General features: G+C 41.9%; 1 protein-coding gene across 2 annotated transcripts; it reads left to right on the forward strand.

The window, feature by feature from the left end:
• The first annotated feature begins 404 nt into the window (after positions 1-404).
• LOC106069738 (mitotic apparatus protein p62-like) lies at positions 405-22365 on the forward strand. Of its 2 annotated transcripts, none has more exons than XM_056022890.1 (10): positions 405-656; positions 2542-2648; positions 3871-3993; positions 4182-4278; positions 4382-4542; positions 4966-5034; positions 5124-5152; positions 12521-12548; positions 19325-19391; positions 22238-22365. In XM_056022890.1, the coding sequence occupies exons 1-9, from the start codon at positions 569-571 to the stop codon at positions 19388-19390; spliced, it is 768 nt and encodes a 255-aa protein (XP_055878865.1). In that variant the 5' UTR covers positions 405-568; the 3' UTR covers position 19391; positions 22238-22365. The 2 variants fall into 2 exon arrangements, with proteins under 2 accessions (XP_055878865.1, XP_055878857.1); XM_056022882.1 differs by having other exon boundaries at positions 406-656; positions 19325-19360.
• Positions 22366-23127: the final 762 nt, after the last annotated feature.

Raw genomic sequence — 23127 nt, forward strand, 5'->3', positions numbered from 1 at the left:
GAATGTAGTCATTGTAAGTAATTTATTTTAAAAAAGGGCTTCTAGGTTATAGACTGCTATTAAGATACAATCAAAGACTTTAGATCTATGAAAGAGGTACCGTGATTACAACACCGAATACATCTGGTCAATTCTGATGATACTTAAAGAATGTGTGTAAGAGAGAGATTGAGAGTTGTCTTTTCCTTGACCACCCACTACGCAATCTTGATAGCCAGCCCCTACCCATCCCTACTCAACGACTTTAATAAGGTCATTTGTGTCCGCCTTGGCTATTCAATTGCTTCCGACCCCCCCCCCTCCTCCCCCAATCACCCACCGCTTGCTTGAACGTGTCTTTGTTTTAATCCAAGTGGCGTGTGAAAACCGAATTCACGTGAAGCACTCCAGGGAAGGTTTTGAACCACACACCTTGTGAAGTGGCCGAGACCGGAACATATTTATAGGCGCGTCAAACTGGCGGCTTGTCAGTCGTGTATTCTTCGCAAGGCTCGACCACACTTCGCTCGTGTCCAGCACTTCAGTAATTCCACAGTCTTTCTTCAGCTTCTCAACCCTACGCCCAGCCATGGCCAACAGATCAAGAAATTTCTCTGAAAAAAGCAACAACACCAGCAGATTAGCTTCCGGTGTAGCTGATGTGGAGTATTTTTGGAGTAAGTACAGCATATTTATAAAAATGTTTTTATGCTAGTCTATAAACGCGTAGTCTAAAGATCTATGATGTACGGAATAGTACGGAATAGTTTAAATCCACTTTCATTCATGCATAGGCCTACAATGAAATTCGCGTTAGGAATCGTTCATTTAGAATCATCGAAAAATACAGTAGGCATAGGCCATTGCATTTAGGAAACCCTGCTGGCCAAAGTAAAAACTGACTATGTAGTCACAAGGACTTCGATCAGCTATAAATGAAAAAGATAATGAACACAAAATAGGCGTTTAGTTAACTTGTGTTTAATGTTGTTGGCTACCGAGGCTATTTATTTAGACAAGGGCGCACGTGCTTTAAAAGACCATTTAGTTGTGTAAACCTAGCGTCAACACATTTACATTCCGAGCTGTCTTTTGATTGGATTTGGTTAAACCAATCCACTAATACAGTGATGCTCAAAATACGGCCCGCGGGCCAGAACCGGCTCAAGATGTGGTTCCATCCGGCCCGCCGAAATATCGGCATAAAGTGTAGAAAATTCCCTCTTTCCAAAAAGAAAAAAAAATAGTTAGGGCCCTCAATTTTTCTCTGATGGATTGGTACCAAGACCTTTAACATTTGTGCGTATATGAAATAGGACTCCGAATGTAGAATCTACGGGGAAAATGAACGGATCTTTACTTTTTTGTGGAACATAATAAGCTAACGTATTTAATATGTATATAAAGTGTGGGCTGTTGTTTTTTTTTTTTATTAAAAAGAATAACAAATAATTGGCATTATGAAACAAATATGGCGGTATAAAAAATTGTTAAACTACTCATAGAGGTTGGAGGATTGATATGTATATATAAAAAGATAAAAGGACAATCTTCAAATAACCCACTATTTAATGTATATTTCAATGGGTTTCTAATCAAATTGTTTCAAGCCAATTTCATTTCGTTTTTGTACATATTCGTTGACGCGGCCCACGACACGAGTGTCGGAAATTAAAGTGGCCCGCAGGTCGAATTAGGTTGGGCATTACTGCATTAATACATTGAGACAAGACACTGTAAGCTTCACACGGCGCCCGCAAAAATGCGAATCGCAATGGAAATTACACTTCGGTCAAGAGTTTCTGTCTGTAGGTTTATTAAACAGAAACTATCACCAGGAATGGGTGTTAATGAAAGTTGAAAATTATTTGTAACCAAGATTGATTGAACTTAAGTTTATATAAAACACCATTCCTCAATATTCGGACTCGAAGACAAGCCTTATGTTATGCAGTACCAGCCAATATGATGGATAGAATGACTTCATCTGACATTTGATATTTTGGAAGTGACGTGATTTATGACCACCCAATCGTATCTATACATTTAAACTTGTAACACAGCCCAGGTTATAAGCCAACATTGGAAGATGAAGTGCTGTATAGTTCCAGAACTATAGATAAAACTAAAACAATTGGAATTCCAAGAAACACTCAATGAACAAGAAAAACGTACTTAGAGTAATTGTATCTATTAGTTTGGATCAGTCATGTAATTAAATGTTTAATAGGTCTAGAGACTAACAATAAATCTGTGCGATTAGAAATAGTTTTACCAATTGTTTTAGCTTTCTCAAATATGCTCAGATCCTATCACTTATCTGGACCAGTTGCTGAATAAATGCAGATTATATGTGACCTATAAAAAGGATTAATTCAGCGTATACCACTTCAGCCAAGTACAATTTCTTTCCATTTAATAAACAGAATCTTTTTTTGATTCTTGGGTTTGATCCGAGATTAGGTGTGGGAGAAATAACGTGTACAAACTTATTACCAGACATAAGACAAGAGTGAGTTGATACCTTTTTGTAAATATGAATCGTTTGTCATGTTCTTCAAGGCGCTGAACTTAACTCCAGTAAGAAGAGTGTGACCTGGGTCATCAAGTCTCAGGAACCAGAGGAGGATGACGAGGACTTTATCGAGCACACCTTGTTCATTAAGATGGTGAGTTCAAATCTTTTCTTGTCATACATTGATTCTATCACATATATATAGAGAACAGTAGTGAAGTGTGGAACAGACGATACATTTTAGTTACGCCTCTGAGCTAGACTCTCAGTAAGTTTAAATGATTTTTTTTCTGTTATGTCACAACACTAATAGCAGGTCAATTTTAAACAAGTTGGTTATGTCATAGCAATTAGATCAATTGCAAAATTTATATGGCTGATCCCGACATTCTAAGTTAATCTAGAGAATCTAGATACGCACATTACCGTATCAAAAAAACAAACCACTATCCCCATAATAATGTCGGGGGGAGGGTTAGGGCTTTGTCCTCCCCACCCATCATGCACAGATACCACATGTGGTGTCTAATATTCTGATTATAGTTTTAATCTGTCAATTCTACACGACAGCAAATTGTAACATTTCATGTTCACTTTTATGGCAAATGTTTTAGTGATTCGCTCAGGCGGTCTTGTTCACATTAATGTATACCACAGGCGGTCTTGTTCACATGAATGTATACTACAGGCTGTCTTGTTCACGTGAATGTATACCATAAGCTGTCTTGTTCACATGAATGTATACCATAAGCTGTCTTGTTCACGTGAATGTATACCACAGGCTGTCTTGTTCACATGAATGTATACCATAAGCTGTCTTGTTCACATGAATGTATACCACAGGCTGTCTTGTTCACATGAATGTATACCACAGGCTGTCTTGTTCACTTGAATGTATACCACAGGCTGTCTTGTTCACTTGAATGTATACCACAGGCGGTCTTGTTCACTTGAATGTATACCACAGGCGGTCTTGTTCACATGAATGTATACCACAGGCTATCTTGTTCACGTGAATGTATACCATAAGCTGTCTTGTTCACATGAATGTATACCACAGGCGGTCTTGTTCACATGAATGTATACCACAGGCTATCTTGTTCACGTGAATGTATACCATAAGCTGTCTTGTTCACATGAATGTATACCACAGGCTGTCTTGTTCACATGAATGTATACCACAGGCTGTCTTGTTCACATGAATGTAGGCTGTACCACAGGCTGCCTTGTTCACATGAATGTAGGCTGTACCACAGGCTGTCTTGTTCACATGAATGTATACCACAGGCTGTCTTGTTCACATGAATGTATACCACAGGCTGTCTTGTTCACATGAATGTATTCTTCAAGTTATCTTGTTTAAAAATGTTTTTCAGGCTGTCCTGGGCTCTGATGCTGTGAAAGGTGAACAGAACATTATAACGCTGACCTCAACTGGCGGGGATGGAGAAGTACAAAAAGGTGTGATCGCTCACTTGACCCGAGGTGAAAACAGCTCAGTAAGTGGTCAGTCTACACTAAACAATAGAGGCATTGGTTTGGCTTCTAGATCATTATAGTGAACATTTTATTGGATTTTTATGCTTTTTTTTTTACATTTAACTATAAACATGACCTATGACCTATACCCTTTATTTGTAACATACATTACAATGATTAAAAAATAAATTAAATTTACATTTTTTAGGCTCTCATAGATCTGACCATATCTGGCAAAATCGGCGCGACATTAACATTATCAGAAGGCAGCGGGCCAGTTTGCATTTCTGGAAACCAACTTTTAGGTAATTGTCATTGATTATCCATATTTTAAAAAAATGTAAATAATTTCAGTTGGTTCAAACCTTTTACTTAGAGTTCAGATTGTATTCTGGTTGTACTCCTCAGAGTATCCAAAGGAAGAGGACTATCTAGACATGAGCCAGGATGAAGAAGGCTCTGCAGAATCTGAAGAAGAAATGCACGAGGAAGAGGAAGAAGAGGAAGCTGAAACCAAAGGGAAGAAAACGCCAAAGAGAAAAGCTTCCGTGAAAAATTCTAAAACAAAAGTGAGTTTCTGGTTTGAACTTTGCTTTGGGTTAGTGCTAAGACTTGTTCAGTTCCTTTTTTTATTTAACAAAATGAAGATCCATTACATAATAAAACGAAATATATACCCATAGCTTTACGATCTGTATTTATTTCATACAGTATTTGACGCCCATTTTTTCAAAGAATCAATTTAGCACAGGTTTGGCTAATCTTATCAAAAGTTGACCAATTTAAAATGATTTTTGGAATATTTTCATGAAATAAATTTTGTTTTCAACAGCATCCATAATCCCTCACTTTAACTCTAGTCCACTCAATATCTGGACAACCATGACGTAGGCATACTTTTTGTCTTCAAACCAACACGGCCTTTTGATACTAACTCTAAATTTCTAAACTTTGCTAGACTAACATAGAGTGCTAACTTTATCTCTACACAGAAGGCCAAAGTTGATGCTGACGACGATGACGGAGATGAGGATGATGATGATGATGACGATGACGATGAAGTAAGTTTCAGTTGTAGATGAAAGTAACAAGTTCACTTTGAATTTATAACATTCTGAACTGTTATGTATTTCTTTATTTTCTTTTACAGGACGATGAAGATTACGAGGAAGATGTGAAGTAAGTCGGCTTTGTATTTTTGTTTTTAATTTTTATTAATTGTTGGTTCATGGAAGAAACGTGGTAGCGCAGAAAGTTTTAAGTAGACATCTCTAGTGTCGGGAGATATTGAGTAGACATCTCTATAGTGTCGGGAGATATTGAGTAGACATCTCTAGTGTCGGGAGATATTGAGTAGACATCTCTAGTGTCGGGAGATAGTGAGTAGACGTCTCTAGTGTCGGGAGATAGTGAGTAGACTTCTCTAGTCTCGGGAGATAGTGAGTAGACTTCTCTAGTCTCGGGAGATAGTGAGTAGACATCTCTAGTGTCGGGAGATAGTGCAGAAAGTTTTAAGTAGACATCTCTAGTGTCAAGATCTTGGATAGTTGTGGTGTATTTGGTCATTTGCGTAAGTGTCCTGATAAATTGTTGCAAATAAACGTTAAAAAGGTTGATATTAAGGAACTAGCCATGTACAAAGATTTGAGGAGCTGGGTTAATTCGAGTTGAGGAGCTGGGTTAATTCGAGTTGAGCTGGGTTAATTCGAGTTGAGCTGGGTTAATTCGAGTTGAGCTGGGTTAATTCGAGTTGAGCTGGGTTAATTCGTTAAAGGACTTCTGAATCAGAATCTTCGTTTTCTTCTACCTATATAGTAGGGCGGAATAGGTCTCTCTTATAATGCAGTGAATCTCACCACACTCTGGAACCCGAGTGCTCTACAAAAAGTATCTTAATCCGGACACTTATCCCGCTTGGAGTACGACCGCATGCCCAAGGCAGTCTTTTTTTTGTAGCGTTTAAAGGTGGTGCCCCAACATAGCAGGCACTAAAGTTCATTTTAGGCGCCATTTTGTCATCAATAACATAGAGGAACGCTGGCAACAGATGGCTTCTGAAAGACAGCGCAGAGCTAAAAAAATCGAGATACATTTGAGGCCTCGTCCCGAGACATGACGTTAAACTGCGCTCCTCTTTCCTTAGCACTTTTGGAGCTCAAAAGTGCCCTACTTCTTTTCTATCATTGTGTCTGCCTCCTCTTTTCCTAAGTCTGCCTTCATTGATCATCACACTGTCTCCTTAACTTTAAATTCTCACTACGTCCTAGACCAGTCCGTTTGCCGTGGACTGCGACGGGTAAGGGGGGATAAAGAGATCCTGGTGTTTGAGTGGTGGCTATCTGAGGATAAACCACAACAACACAATACTTTGGCTCCAAGTTCCCCTAGACCTGAGACCCAAATGGCCCGCTCTGGGTCAACCGGCTGGTCATGCCGAGCTACCAGCATAGGTCGTCGACCTATGCTGGAGGGCGGTGGCTGGAGGGTCAATCAGGGAGCTGCTGTATCGGACACATGTCCGATGTAGCAGCTGACTGAGTATAGCACCTGTGTAGCCCTGGCGGGCTCATTCTGGACATCCGAATGGCCCGTCCCCTTGTTGGACTCGATGGCGGGTGGGGAGCACAGGTGCCGAATTAACCAAAATATATATGGACAAAAAAACACACACAAAACTACTTGCCCCAGACCTATGTCTGGGCAAGAAACGACGAATTGACGATAAAAAAGAGGAGGTCCCAAAAAGCTGTGCCACCTGGCCATCATTTCTGGTGGTTAGATGGACAGAGGAGGGAAAAAGCCTGACCAAGTTGAGCCCTTTTATTATCTATAAGGGACTCAAGTCAGTAGTGGGAGAGCCCAAGAGTGTGTCTAAGCTACACAAAACAATGGAACTCCTTGTAGAAGTAGACAGCAAGACACACTCTGATGGGCTTTTAAGATGCAGAAGACTCTGTGATCTCCAAGTGGAAGTCATGCCACACAAGAGTCTGAACACCAGCAGAGGTGTAATCAGCTCTAGGGACCTACTGGAATGTTCCGAGAAGGAAATAGTGGAGGGCATTGAAGGAGTCACCCATCCCCGGCGCATTACCAGGCGCAGGGAGGGTGAGGAGGTCAAAACCGCCACTATTATCCTCACATTCGGAACTAGGACACCGCCAGAGTATGTGAAGGCAGGATACCTACGAGTTCCAGTGAGGCCCTACATACCTAACCCCATGAGGTGCTTCAAGTGCCTGGGTTATGGACACGGCGCGGCAGTCTGTAAGAGGAACACTGTGTGTGCCAGATGTGCTGGAGAGGGTCATGAGGACAAGGGCTGCACAGCCCAGTTCAAATGCCCAAACTGTCAAGCTGGCCACTCAGCCTACTCCAAGGACTGCCCTGTGTGGAAACAGGAGGTTGCCGTGCAGGAGTACAAGGCAAGAAACGGATGTACCTTTAGCCAGGCGAAATCGGCTGTACTGGCCCTACCCAAGGGCCAATTCGGCTTGACAAAGACCTACGCCCAGGCTGTTGCTAAGAAAGGAAGATCCATAGCCACACAGACGGACACATTGACCCCACCACCCCCTCCTCCTCCCCCAACTCAGAAGAAAACACCGCCAAAGAACACACCTCTGAAGAAACAAGAAAGCCCTGTTGTCATGCTAAAGAACAGGTTCTCTGTGCTCGCTGATGAGAGCATGGAGACTGAGCAGCATGTCAAAACCAATACTCCGGGAGAACCCGGAGACATCATGTCTGACACAGGTTCTCCTCAGAGAACCCAGCCAGACACCCCAACCTCTACTGAGTTAGAGGTTGACCAACTCCCTAAGGGGAGAAATCAAAGCGGAGAGGATGCCCGAGGTGAGAGAGGAGGAAATAACCTCCGCTCTAACCAGAGGGATCTCCCCTCTCCAGAGAGAAAGACTTCCCCCAAAAGGGGGTTGTCCTCCTCTCCATCCAAACCCAAGAATAAAAATACCAAGGTCACTGGAATAAAGGGAAACCCCTCCGGGGGCCTCCCAAGGCCAAATAGCTCCAAGTAGGTCATCTAGAATAAGCCATGGATTCCAGAATTGTACAGTGGAATTGTAGAGGCCTCAAGGCCAATTACGAGGAAATGCAGCTACTGATGGACTCTGAGACTCCTGTAGCTGTCTGCTTACAGGAAACATTTCTAAAAGATTGCATCAGCTTCCGAAGCTACCGTGCTTACACCAAGAATGTTGAGGATGCAGAGAGAGCATCAGGTGGAGTCTGTATTCTTGTGAAGGATAGCATCCCCCATGAGAGGGTAGAACTACAGACCACACTACAGGCCGTAGCAGCTAGGATAACCCTTCACAAGGTTATCACTTGCTGCAGCCTGTATCTACCACCAAGCGCTCCATTAAACCGAACAGACATGGAGGACCTATTGAAACAACTCCCCCGGCCTTATTTAATCCTTGGGGATTTCAATGCCCATAACACCATGTGGGGATCCAACAATACCGACACAAGAGGTCGTATGCTGGAGGATATCTTCCTCCAACATGATTTATGCATACTTAATGATGCATCACCGACCTACTTGCACCCAGGAACTGGATCATTCACATGCATTGACCTCACCGTATGCGTCCCCGGACTTCTGGACGATTTTAAATGGTCAGTTAGCAATGATCTACGGGGAAGTGACCACTTCCCAATCATCATTACTAACAATCTCCCTTCATTGGGACGACCTCAGCGGTGGAAACTGAATAAGGCCGATTGGGAACAATTCCAAAAAAGATGCTCTGAGGATATCACAGAAAATATCCTCCATGAACAGAACCCAGCTGATACCTTTGCTAGCAAGCTACTAAGTATAGCCAGGAAAGTTGTACCCCTAACCTCTGCAAATCCAAAACGGCCTAGCAAACCATGGTTTGATACAGCTTGCAAAAGTGCTATTGGTGATAGGAAAAAACGACTGGCTGCATTTATAAAGAATCCTTCCCAGGAAAACCTAAAGCTATTCAGGATAGCTAGAGCAAAGGCTAGACAAACCATACGGTCAGCCAAAAGGAATTCCTGGAGAAGTTTTGTCGGCAGTCTGGATGCCAAAACTTCTGCTAGAGCGGTTTGGAAGGCAGTAAGGCGAATCAAAGGGAAAGAATCAAATGCAATAGGGCATTTCAAAAACCAAGGACGAACTGTCACGTCCCCCAGAGAAATAGCTGACTGCCTTGCATCCTCAATAGCAGAAAAATCATCCACTGCACACTACACGCCAGAGTTCCAAAAAGTCAAAACCAGGGAGGAAAGACACCCCATTGATTTCAGGTCAGAGAACAATGAAGACTACAACAAACCGTTCTCGCTTGAGGAACTGAGGGAATCGCTGGACAAGTCACATGACACAGCGCCTGGAGAAGACGAAATCCATTACCAGTTCCTCAAGCACCTTCCCGAACCCTCATTGGCAGTCCTACTAGGGGTCTATAACTGTGTGTGGCAAACAGGCGCTTTCCCAAACAGCTGGAGGAAAGCCACAGTTATACCGATACCTAAACCGGGAAGAGACGGCTCTGACCCAGCTAACTATCGACCAATAGCACTAACAAGCTGCATCTGCAAAACCATGGAAAGAATGATTAACAGTAGGCTGGTCTGGTACCTGGAAAGGAATAAAGTGATCTCAAACTACCAGTGCGGATTCCGGCAGGGGCGGACAACAACTGACCACCTGGTAAGGCTGGAAGCTTATATTAGAAATGCATTACTCAGAAGAGAACATCTAGTAGCTGTATTCTTCGATATAGAAAAGGCCTATGACACAACCTGGAAACATGGCATTCTACGTGACCTGGCGCTTATGGGGCTTAAGGGACACCTCCCCCGTTTTGTGGAGGAATTCCTGAAAGATCGAAAATTTCAGGTCAGAGTGGGCAACTCCGCTTCTGACACTCATGACCAGGAAATGGGTGTACCCCAGGGCAGCATTCTGTCAGTCACCCTGTTCAACATTAAAATAAATAGCATCATAAATGCGCTGTCCCCTGGCATAGAGTGCTCTTTGTATGTCGATGACTTTGTCATTCTTACTTATGGGAAAAACATGAACACCTTAGAAAGGAAATTACAGTTATGTTTAAACAAAATTCAGGGTTGGGCAAACTATAATGGTTTCAAATTCTCAGACTCCAAAACAGTTAGTATGCATTTTTGTAATCTAAGGGGGCTCCACCCAGACCCTGAACTATTTATACACAAAAAGAAGATCCCTGTCGTGAAAACTACAAAATTTTTAGGCCTCACCTTAGATTCCAAATTTAATTTTCTCCCCCACATTAAGGAACTTAAGAAGAAATGCCAAAAGTCATTAAACATACTAAGAGTACTCAGCCATACGGACTGGGGAGCTGACAGAGATACCTTGCTGCTGCTCTATCGGAGTCTAATTCGATCCAAGCTAGACTACGGATCCATAATATATGGAGCAGCAAGGAAGTCGTACCTAAAAATACTGGAACCAATACAAAATGCTGCCCTGCGTCTCTGTCTCGGCGCGTTTCGTACATCACCTATCCCAAGTCTCCATGTGGAGGCTGGAGAACTCCCCATGGATATAAGAATGAAAAAGCTTGCAATGCAGTATATAGTCAAGCTAAAATCCAACCCCACGAACCCTGCTTTTGACTCCATATTTAACCCCACAGAGGTAGAATTATACAATCGAAGGCCTAACGTCATACAGCCGTTGGGCCTTCGAATGAGAGAACCCATCCAAAATTTAACCCCACCCATTGACCAAATCTCTAAAATAGAAACCCCTCAGAATCCTCCTTGGCTAATGAATAAACCTAAATTAAATTTATCCCTCCTTAATTTCAAAAAAGAAAATACAGACCCAAGCATACTACAAGTCCACTTTAGGGAACTGCAGGAGAGCTACGGAGATTGTGGCACCATCTACACAGACGGATCCAAAATGGAGGGAAAGGTCGCGTGTGCCTGCTCCTTTCGGAACAAAACAATCTCCCGTAGACTCCCCGATGGCTGCTCCATCTTTACGGCCGAATTGCACGCAATATTGCTTGCACTTATGGCCGTAAAAGCATCAGAAAGGAGTAAATTTATAATCTGCTCCGACTCCAAATCTGCATTGCAAGCTTTGGGGCGGATGAAGACTGACATCCCATTGGTACATAAGAGCCTGAAGCTGTTGGACCTAATAACAGCCGACCGTAGGGATGTCACCTTCATCTGGGTCCCCTCCCATGTTGGCATTGAGGGAAACGAAGCCGCAGACAGAGAAGCAAAGAGAGCCCTAAATCATGCGGTGTCAGGAACCCAAATTCCCTACTCGGACCTGAGACAAAGTATTGCCTCTGCCACCTATCGAGAGTGGCAGAACCGATGGGAGGCTGAGACTCACAGTAAACTCAGGCAGATTGTGGCGGATGTCAGGTGGCGGCCCACATCTAAGGGTCTGACAAGGCGTGGTAGCACAACCATGTCCAGACTTAGGATTGGCCACACCTACATCACGCACTCTTTTGTACTGAAGAGAGAGGAGCCCCCACTTTGCGAGTACTGTGACTCTCGCCTCACCGTGGAACATATCCTCGTTGATTGCCCCAGATACCAGGATGTCAGGGCGAAACATTTTAGAGCCACTAATCTAAAAACACTATTTAATAATGTCGACCCTGGGAAGGTACTGGGCTTTATTCGGGAAGTGGGGCTATCTACGAAGATCTGATTTCTGAATTTGTGAACATGCACTATTTACATTAGATTTTTACCAAATATTTAAATTTTTACTACCTTTACTATTTTAACTGTGAATAGACCTTAATTTTAATTATATTACTGTATAGAATCTGGCCCTTGTTGTTTAGAGAGAGAGTAGTCCTTAAGGGACTGCAGGCACGACATGGCCTAAATTGTGCCGATGTGCCTCAAATCAACAACAACATACATTTGAGGCCTTAAGAAAAGCCCTTGTTAATGAAAATTAACCCCGCCGGACAACAGTTTTGTCTGTATAAGATGTGGAAATATTTACAGGTCGCAACTGGCTTTGCGTATTCATATGAGACACTGCATTCATCTAAATTTTTGGAATCTTTCTATCATTGGAAAGTTTTTGAGTAGGTTACTTTCAGAAGATCCTTTCGTTTAAAGACCAAAGAGAGAGCATGTTTAAGTAACGTCAGTTTAAAAGTGATATGCAGGCGTGGTTTCATCGCTCAAAGTTGTATGTGCATTTTTTTCCTTGCAATTTTTTTTTTATGGTTCATTACCATCGTTTTAATTTTCATATCATGATTTTAAGAATGTAATTGGTTTCTCTGCTTTTGCGTTGGTGACGGCCATTATTATTAAATTGTTGGTACAAATTATTTTCTTTAAAAATGTATAACTGGAATATGCAATGAACTATGCACACAATTTCTATACGACGATATTTAAGTGCAACTCCATTTTTTTTCAAATCCAGTCAAAGTTCCTTTGTAACTCTAGTCTAGCTATGACACTGCATCCACTGACTTGATCTAACAGGCTTTCAATGTTATGTTTCAGGTCCAAGAGAGGGAAGAAAGGAAAAGTGGTAAGATTTGTCTTGAACTTAGACTAAAAACATTTACACGTCCCGAGACATAACGTTAAACTGCGCTCCTCTTTCCTTAGCACTTTTGGAGCTCAAAAGTGCCCTACTTCTTTTCTATCATTGTGTCTGCCTCCTCTTTTCCTAAGTCTGCCTTCATTGATCATCACACTGTCTCCTTAACTTTAAATTCTCACTACGTCCTAGACCAGTCCGTTTGCCGTGGACTGCGACGGGTAAGGGGGGATAAAGAGATCCTGGTGTTTGAGTGGTGGCTATCTGAGGATAAACCACAACAACACAATACTTTGGCTCCAAGTTCCCCTAGACCTGAGACCCAGATGGCCCGCTCTGGGTCAACCGGCTGGTCATGCCGAGCTACCAGCATAGGTCGTCGACCTATGCTGGAGGGCGGTGGCTGGAGGGTCAATCAGGGAGCTGCTGTATCGGACACATGTCCGATGTAGCAGCTGACTGAGTATAGCACCTGTGTAGCCCTGGCGGGCTCATTCTGGACATCCGAATGGCCCGTCCCCTTGTTGGACTCGATGGCGGGTGGGGAGCACAGGTGCCGAATTAACCAATATATATATGGACAAAAAAACACACACAAAACTACTTGCCCCAGACCTATGTCTGGGCAAGAAACGACGAATTGACGATAAAAAAGAGGAGGTCCCAAAAAGCTGTGCCACCTGGCCATCATTTCTGGTGGTTAGATGCACAGAGGAGGGAAAAAGCCTGACCAAGTTGAGCCCTTTTATTATCTATAAGGGACTCAAGTCAGTAGTGGGAGAGCCCAAGAGTGTGTCTAAGCTACACAAAACAATGGAACTCCTTGTAGAAGTAGACAGCAAGACACACTCTGATGGGCTTTTAAGATGCAGAAGACTCTGTGATCTCCAAGTGGAAGTCATGCCACACAAGAGTCTGAACACCAGCAGAGGTGTAATCAGCTCTAGGGACCTACTGGAATGTTCCGAGAAGGAAATAGTGGAGGGCATTGAAGGAGTCACCCATGCCCGGCGCATTACCAGGCGCAGGGAGGGTGAGGAGGTCAAAACCGCCACTATTATCCTCACATTCGGAACTAGGACACCGCCAGAGTATGTGAAGGCAGGATACCTACGAGTTCCAGTGAGGCCCTACATACCTAACCCCATGAGGTGCTTCAAGTGCCAGGGTTATGGACACGGCGCGGCAGTCTGTAAGAGGAACACTGTGTGTGCCAGATGTGCTGGAGAGGGTCATGAGGACAAGGGCTGCACAGCCCAGTTCAAATGCCCAAACTGTCAAGCTGGCCACTCAGCCTACTCCAAGGACTGCCCTGTGTGGAAACAGGAGGTTGCCGTGCAGGAGTACAAGGCAAGAAACGGATGTACCTTTAGCCAGGCGAAATCGGCTGTACTGGCCCTACCCAAGGGCCAATTCGGCTTGACAAAGACCTACGCCCAGGCTGTTGCTAAGAAAGGAAGATCCATAGCCACACAGACGGACACATTGACCCCACCACCCCCTCCTCCTCCCCCAACTCAGAAGAAAACACCGCCAAAGAAAACACCTCTGAAGAAACAAGAAAGCCCTGTTGTCATGCTAAAGAACAGGTTCTCTGTGCTCGCTGATGAGAGCATGGAGACTGAGCAGCATGTCAAAACCAATACTCCGGGAGAACCCGGAGACATCATGTCTGACACAGGTTCTCCTCAGAGAACCCAGCCAGACACCCCAACCTCTACTGAGTTAGAGGTTGACCAACTCCCTAAGGGGAGAAATCAAAGCGGAGAGGATGCCCGAGGTGAGAGAGGAGGAAATAACCTCCGCTCTAACCAAAGGGATCTCCCCTCTCCAGAGAGAAAGACTTCCCCCAAAAGGGGGTTGTCCTCCTCTCCATCCAAACCCAAGAATAAAAATACCAAGGTCACTGGAATAAAGGGAAACCCCTCCGGGGGCCTCCCAAGGCCAAATAGCTCCAAGTAGGTCATCTAGAATAAGCCATGGATTCCAGAATTGTACAGTGGAATTGTAGAGGCCTCAAGGCCAATTACGAGGAAATGCAGCTACTGATGGACTCTGAGACTCCTGTAGCTGTCTGCTTACAGGAAACATTTCTAAAAGATTGCATCAGCTTCCGAAGCTACCGTGCTTACACCAAGAATGTTGAGTATGCAGAGAGAGCATCAGGTGGAGTCTGTATCCTTGTGAAGGATAGCATCCCCCATGAGAGGGTAGAACTACAGACCACACTACAGGCCGTAGCAGCTAGGATAACCCTTCACAAGGTTATCACTTGCTGCAGCCTGTATCTACCACCAGGCGCTCCATTAAACCGAACAGACATGGAGGACCTATTGAAACAACTCCCCCGGCCTTATTTAATCCTTGGGGATTTCAATGCCCATAACACCATGTGGGGATCCAACAATACCGACACAAGAGGTCGTATGCTGGAGGATATCTTCCTCCAACATTATTTATGCATACTTAATGATGCATCACCGACCTACTTGCACCCAGGAACTGGATCATTCACATGCATTGACCTCACCGTATGCGTCCCCGGACTTCTGGACGATTTTAAATGGTCAGTTAGCAATGATCTACGGGGAAGTGATCACTTCCCAATCATCATTACTAACAATCTCCCTTCATTGGGACGACCTCAGCGGTGGAAACTGAATAAGGCCGATTGGGAACAATTCCAAAAAAGATGCTCTGAGGATATCACAGAAAATATCCTCCATGAACAGAACCCAGCTGATACCTTTGCTAGCAAGCTACTAAGTATAGCCAGGAAAGTTGTACCCCTAACCTCTGCAAATCCAAAACGGCCTAGCAAACCATGGTTTGATACAGCTTGCAAAAGTGCTATTGGTGATAGGAAAAAACGACTGGCTGCATTTATAAAGAATCCTTCCCAGGAAAACCTAAAGCTATTCAGAATAGCTAGAGCAAAGGCTAGACAAACCATACGGTCAGCCAAAAGGAATTCCTGGAGAAGTTTTGTCGGCAGTCTGGATGCCAAAACTTCTGCTAGAGCGGTTTGGAAGGCAGTAAGGCGAATCAAAGGGAAAGAATCAAATGCAATAGGGCATTTCAAAAACCAAGGACGAACTGTCACGTCCCCCAGAGAAATAGCTGACTGCCTTGCATCCTCAATAGCAGAAAAATCATCCACTGCACACTACACGCCAGAGTTCCAAAAAGTCAAAACCAGGGAGGAAAGACACCCCATTGATTTCAGGTCAGAGAACAATGAAGACTACAACAAACCGTTCTCGCTTGAGGAACTGAGGGAATCGCTGGACAAGTCACATGACACAGCGCCTGGAGAAGACGAAATCCATTACCAGTTCCTCAAGCACCTTCCCGAACCCTCATTGGCAGTCCTACTAGGGGTCTATAACTGTGTGTGGCAAACAGGCGCTTTCCCAAACAGCTGGAGGAAAGCCACAGTTATACCGATACCTAAACCGGGAAGAGACGGCTCTGACCCAGCTAACTATCGACCAATAGCACTAACAAGCTGCATCTGCAAAACCTTGGAAAGAATGATTAACAGTAGGCTGGTCTGGTACCTGGAAAGGAATAAAGTGATCTCAAACTACCAGTGCGGATTCCGGCAGGGGCGGACAACAACTGACCACCTGGTAAGGCTGGAAGCTTATATTAGAAATGCATTACTCAGAAGAGAACATCTAGTAGCTGTATTCTTCGATATAGAAAAGGCCTATGACACAACCTGGAAACATGGCATTCTACGTGACCTGGCGCTTATGGGGCTTAAGGGACACCTCCCCCGTTTTGTGGAGGAATTCCTGAAAGATCGAAAATTTCAGGTCAGAGTGGGCAACTCCGCTTCTGACACTCATGACCAGGAAATGGGTGTACCCCAGGGCAGCATTCTGTCAGTCACCCTGTTCAACATTAAAATAAATAGCATCATAAATGCGCTGTCCCCTGGCATAGAGTGCTCTTTGTATGTCGATGACTTTGTCATTCTTACTTATGGGAAAAACATGAACACCTTAGAAAGGAAATTACAGTTATGTTTAAACAAAATTCAGGGTTGGGCAAACTATAATGGTTTCAAATTCTCAGACTCCAAAACAGTTAGTATGCATTTTTGTAATCTAAGGGGGCTCCACCCAGACCCTGAACTATTTATACACAAAAAGAAGATCCCTGTCGTGAAAACTACAAAATTTTTAGGCCTCACCTTAGATTCCAAATTTAATTTTCTCCCCCACATTAAGGAACTTAAGAAGAAATGCCAAAAGTCATTAAACATACTAAGAGTACTCAGCCATACGGACTGGGGAGCTGACAGAGATACCTTGCTGCTGCTCTATCGGAGTCTAATTCGATCCAAGCTAGACTACGGATCCATAATATATGGAGCAGCAAGGAAGTCGTACCTAAAAATACTGGAACCAATACAAAATGCTGCCCTGCGTCTCTGTCTCGGCGCGTTTCGTACATCACCTATCCCAAGTCTCCATGTGGAGGCTGGAGAACTCCCCATGGATATAAGAATGAAAAAGCTTGCAATGCAGTATATAGTCAAGCTAAAATCCAACCCCACGAACCCTGCTTTTGACTCCATATTTAACCCCACAGAGGTAGAATTATACAATCGAAGGCCTAACGTCATACAGCCGTTGGGCCTTCGAATGAGAGAACCCATCCAAAATTTAACCCCACCCATTGACCAAATCTCTAAAATAGAAACCCCTCAGAATCCTCCTTGGCTAATGAATAAACCTAAATTAAATTTATCCCTCCTTAATTTCAAAAAAGAAAATACAGACCCAAGCATACTACAAGTCCACTTTAGGGAACTGCAGGAGAGCTACGGAGATTGTGGCACCATCTACACAGACGGATCCAAAATGGAGGGAAAGGTCGCGTGTGCCTGCTCCTTTCGGAACAAAACAATCTCCCGTAGACTCCCCGATGGCTGCTCCATCTTTACGGCCGAATTGCACGCAATATTGCTTGCACTTATGGCCGTAAAAGCATCAGAAAGGAGTAAATTTATAATCTGCTCCGACTCCAAATCTGCACTGCAAGCTTTGGGGCGGATGAAGACTGACATCCCATTGGTACATAAGAGCCTGAAGCTGTTGGACCTAATAACAGCCGACCGTAGGGATGTCACCTTCATCTGGGTCCCCTCCCATGTTGGCATTGAGGGAAACGAAGCCGCAGACAGAGAAGCAAAGAGAGCCCTAAATCATGCGGTGTCAGGAACCCAAATTCCCTACTCGGACATGAGACAAAGTATTGCCTCTGCCACCTATCGAGAGTGGCAGAACCGATGGGAGGCTGAGACTCACAGTAAACTCAGGCAGATTGTGGCGGATGTCAGGTGGCGGCCCACATCTAAGGGTCTGACAAGGCGTGGTAGCACAACCATGTCCAGACTTAGGATTGGCCACACCTACATCACGCACTCTTTTGTACTGAAGAGAGAGGAGCCCCCACTTTGCGAGTACTGTGACTCTCGCCTCACCGTGGAACATATCCTCGTTGATTGCCCCAGATACCAGGATGTCAGGGCGAAACATTTTAGAGCCACTAATCTAAAAACACTATTTAATAATGTCGACCCTGGGAAGGTACTGGGCTTTATTCGGGAAGTGGGGCTATCTACGAAGATCTGATTTCTGAATTTGTGAACATGCACTATTTACATTAGATTTTTACCAAATATTTAAATTTTTACTACCTTTACTATTTTAACTGTGAATAGACCTTAATTTTAATTATATAACTGTATAGAATCTGGCCCTTGTTGTTTAGAGAGAGAGTAGTCCTTAAGGGACTGCAGGCACGACATGGCCTAAATTGTGCCGATGTGCATCAAATCAACAAATCAAATCAACTAAAAACATTTACTGCCCTCAGGGTGGAACTAATGTATAGAAAAATACAATACACATAAATAAAAAAAAAATTTATGCACCAAAGTAAAAACGTTTGGGCCACAAGGCCTTGATCGGTTGGGAAATGTAGTAGCTGACTCGTGACCAATTTTGAATACTTGGTCTAGCAGGTTGTGATTTGTCTAGGTGAAGGCAGAGCCGGATTTAAGGGAAAGCAGGCGGGGCTACTGGCCAGGGGCCTCCACAATAGAGATACATTTTAAAAAAAATTGTCGGGTCAGAAACTTTTAGTCTTTTTAGTATTTTCATGCTTTTAATCTTTCTGTTGGCATCACTGACATGGTCAAGAAGTGTCCGCTTGTGGCGTGCTCGTTAACTAGAAATCCAGTTCCAGATTTTCGCCAGTGTGTCAAACCAAGGTCTCAGCCTCGACAAACTTAGAAAATATACTTTAAAAAAATATGCATATTAAATAGCTAAAAAAAAAGAATGAAAATGAAATTAAATTTACTTTTCATTCTTCTAAAATATGGTATGCTTTTATATTCAAGTATTAGTAATAAGCGGATTCTTTTAAAAGCTTTGAAAAAGTGTAGGTGTCTAAAATATCCAGCCCCAGAGCCTCCACGTACTTAAATCCGGCCCTGTGAATAGAACTACGTTAGAGTTGGAACACTGTGAAAACACTCGGCTAAAAATGTGTTGCGATCTGGTCCTTTTTGGGACAGTTTATACTTTATTTTTGAAGTCGACCCCCAGCATAGATAAAAGTATGTAGATTATTGGCCGACACGAGACATAACAAAGGATAAAGACATTTTAATGCGGAATTATTTGTATTGCCTCCCTTTGTTTATAATTCTATAATTTTTTTAATATTTTTTTTTTAATTAGGAAACGAAGAAAGTTGAAAAGAGCAAACAAGAGAAGGTAATTAATGTGCATTTATATTTTTTGTAAGGTAATTTTAATTCTAAAAATTAACTCTTAGCAAGACAATATTAAACAATATTACACAACTTTTAAAGTACATGATACTTAAAATGTTACGTTTAAACAATTATAACTTTCATTAGTATACGGAAATGACCAATAAGAGATATCTATAGACTGATAGAGATGACACCATAGACTTGTATATTATACGAGACTGGAAACCAGAAATGAATTCTTACACGACTGACCGCATCACTAAATTGTATATATATATAAATATATATATATATATTTTTATGTACATAAAAAAATCTTTTTTCAGGCTCTAAGGGGAGTCGCCCTAATCAATCTTTTCTTAGAAAAGTAATGATCTCTAGTTTTCAAAGTTTAGAAATAAGGCAAAATCATTTCTCGGATATTGACGCAAATATATGAAACAAAGCCATTTCCTGTTTGTTTCCATTGAGATAATGTTTCAAAAATCCTAGATTGAAATAATTCATGTTGATTTAAATCATCTTATGTACATTTAAATAGATTGATTACCTAGATCTTTCTAGATTATGTATCTAAAAATTGCAAAATAATAATGAGACGAGAGAAAACTTATTTTTGATGTTCAATTACTAGATCTAGGTCAAAAAATTAAATTGTTACATAGGTTAGGGTTGAAAAAAACAGCTTTACTTCTTTTTAACTATTTTACAAAACAACGCCTTGATCCAACTTTCTAAAAAAATTTCACATTTTTTGTAGTGTTAAAAATCTCCAAGTCCAGTCTAGTATAATATATGTCTATGGATGACACATTTTTACACCATTCGAATCTTAGCTATTGGGACCATCTTTATATCAAATTATTCACAAATGTTGTGTTCTCTAAGGCTGGCCAAACTACATTATCAACGTAATAAACTTGCCGTCGTCACTTAATCTGCAGCCTGAACGCTGTACAGAAGAGGGTTAAGTCCTCCCAATCCCAACCCCTCCCTGCCTGTACACTCTGTGTTTGTGTTTCATTAATGTTTGTGTAGCTCTACTTTCTCCATGTTTGAATGTCCTTGCGTGCTGCGCAGGTGGAGAGAGGGAAGGGAGATAACTGTTGAAATGATATTGTTTTAATCCCAAGGACATGTTCAATTCAACACTGGGGGAAAAAAAAATCTTTAATTGGACAGACTTGTAAAGATAGAGCGGAGACACTGACGGTGTGTTCCCAGTGTTCTGCCTCTGACGCAAGCAGTGTACTTTTTTTTTGGTCTAAGCCACAGCCCCATCAAAGTAATGGAAAGGCATGAAGCTCTCCGTGGAGGGAAGAAAAATAACACCTCGTCGGTGATAGTGTTTTGACTCACAACAGGAAAGCCAATTGGAATATATTGGCATAGATTGTCTTAACTGTCTTAACATCCGGGTCTTTCGGTACACTATTTCAAAATTGGTGGATAGTGAAGGTCCAGAAACTGATTTGTCTTGTACAATTATTGGAATTCTTTAGATTGCAAGGTTCTATTAGGTGACCATAGCTGGGACTTTCTTTCAGAAATGAAAAGGTTGTGGGCCTTAGCTAGAACATTCCAGAAATGTAAGATATCAGGTTTAGTCTTTGCTAGAACATTCCAGAAATGTAAGATATCAGGCTGATTTAGTCTTTGCTAGAACATTCCAGAAATGTAAGGTATCAGGCTGATTTAGTCTTTGCTAGAACATTCCAGAAATGTAAGGTATCAGGTTTAGTCTTTGCTAGAACATTCCAGAAATGTAAGGTATCAGGTTTAGTCTTTGCTAGAACATTCCAGAAATGTAAGGTATCAGGCTGATTTAGTCTTTGCTAGAACATTCAAGAAATGTAAGGTATCGGCTGATTTAGTCTTTGCTAGAACATTCCAGAAATGTAAGGTATCAGGCTGATTTAGTCTTTGCTAGAACATTCCAGAAATGTAAGGTATCGGCTGATTTAGTCTTTGCTAGAACATTCCAGAAATGTAAGGTATCAGGCTGATTTAGTATTTGCTAGAACATTCCAGAAATGTAAGGTATCAGGCTGATTTAGTCTTTGCTAGAACATTCCAGAAATGTAAGGTATCAGGCTGATTTCCTCATTCCAGAAATGTAAGGTATCAGGCTGATTTCCTCATTCCAGAAATGTAAGGTATCAGGCTGATTTCCTCATTCCAGAAATGTAAGGTATCAGGCTGATTTCCTCATTCCAGAAATGTAAGGTATCAGGCTGATTTCCTCATTCCAGAAATGTAAGGTATCAGGCTGATTTCCTCATTCCAGAAATGTAAGGTATCAGGCTGATTTCCTCATTCCAGAAATGTACTGTCAGCAGACTTAGTCTTAGCTAGAACATTCCATTCTTAACTAGATGTAAGTTTCCCAAAGTCATAACTAGTACGTTTAAGAAATGTAAAAGTTCTAAGCTGATCAATGCAACGAATAAGTCATGGCCTCTCTAGGCATGTAGTCTACTGGATTAAATTGTTTTTATTTCCTTGAAAGATGTTTTTGCGACTTTAAAATACCTCATCCTTGTAGCTAGCGCATTCACTAATAAGCTGGATTGTCGGGTTTGAATCTTTTTTAAACACAAATCTTTGATTTATTATAATTATGAATGAAGCTTTGACTTTAATTTGTATAGGTTTGTCGGTAATCTACTTTGGTTATTGGATAAACTACAAAGACATTACTTCAAAAAGAGATACGTCCTACGCGTGTCCCTAGGTCAATCTAGTCTTTTTTTTCTTTCACTTATTAACTACTGTGTACTATGGTTCTTTCAAAGGAATGTGTATGTCATTGATTTCAAGACGAATGTATTTATTTCTATTGTTTTCATTAACATTGCTGTTTATGAACTTTCAGGACAAACCTGAAATTACCAAGAAGTCTGCCAAAAAACAGAAAAAGTGAAAAGAATAATCGAGAACATTGTCTTTTTGTCATTTATTTATTTCACATTAGTTCCAATAAAATTTGAATTGAATATTGTTTTTAGCTGGTTTGTCTTAGTCTATAATTTTATGACACTTAGAAAAGATGAGCTCAAGGAAATGTTTCTTTTACAATTCACTTTTAGAATAATCGAAACACAAAGTTGAATAAATAGATCAAACGTAACTTCACTTCTGAATTAACTTTTAAGTCACTGGGCTTTGCTTCATGTTTTTTGAACGCTCAAAATGTCTATAAAGAAAAAATTATGGGCTATGCATTCACTTCAAGACTTTTTCGCTCTAATTTTATTGCTCATTAAACGTATGCAAATATCTTATAGTTCAAGGTAATCCTTTTTTCACACAAGCAGCAATTTGAGTCTGCACATCAGTCTCACACCCCTATGTAATCTTGATTTATTGCTTTTAACATGGTGCTCTTCTAATTCTAATTTAACTTTAACTATGAAAATAGGGGTGGGTCAGAAACATCTGCATTTTCATATGCTCAGCTATTGATTATAATACAAAAAACTACACCATACCTAGATAGCGCTATTTAGACAAGTAGTTTTATTTTACCTTGAAAGAAAACTTACTTGTTTATCCCACAGCTGAATTAATACAAAACTAGAAAGACTCGTGACCAATTTTGAATTGTTGGTCTAGCAGGTTGTGATTTGTCTAGGTATAGCAGAGCCGGATTTAAGGGAAAGCAGTCGGGCTACTAGATATTTTAGAAAATTTAGTTACAATTATTTCAACTATATACAGTTCACTATGACCATGCCAAAAAGCAAGGCATGACATCTAGCAATG

Source organism: Biomphalaria glabrata, chromosome 1, assembly GCF_947242115.1.
Source record: "Biomphalaria glabrata chromosome 1, xgBioGlab47.1, whole genome shotgun sequence".
Lineage (NCBI taxonomy): Eukaryota > Metazoa > Mollusca > Gastropoda > Planorbidae > Biomphalaria > Biomphalaria glabrata.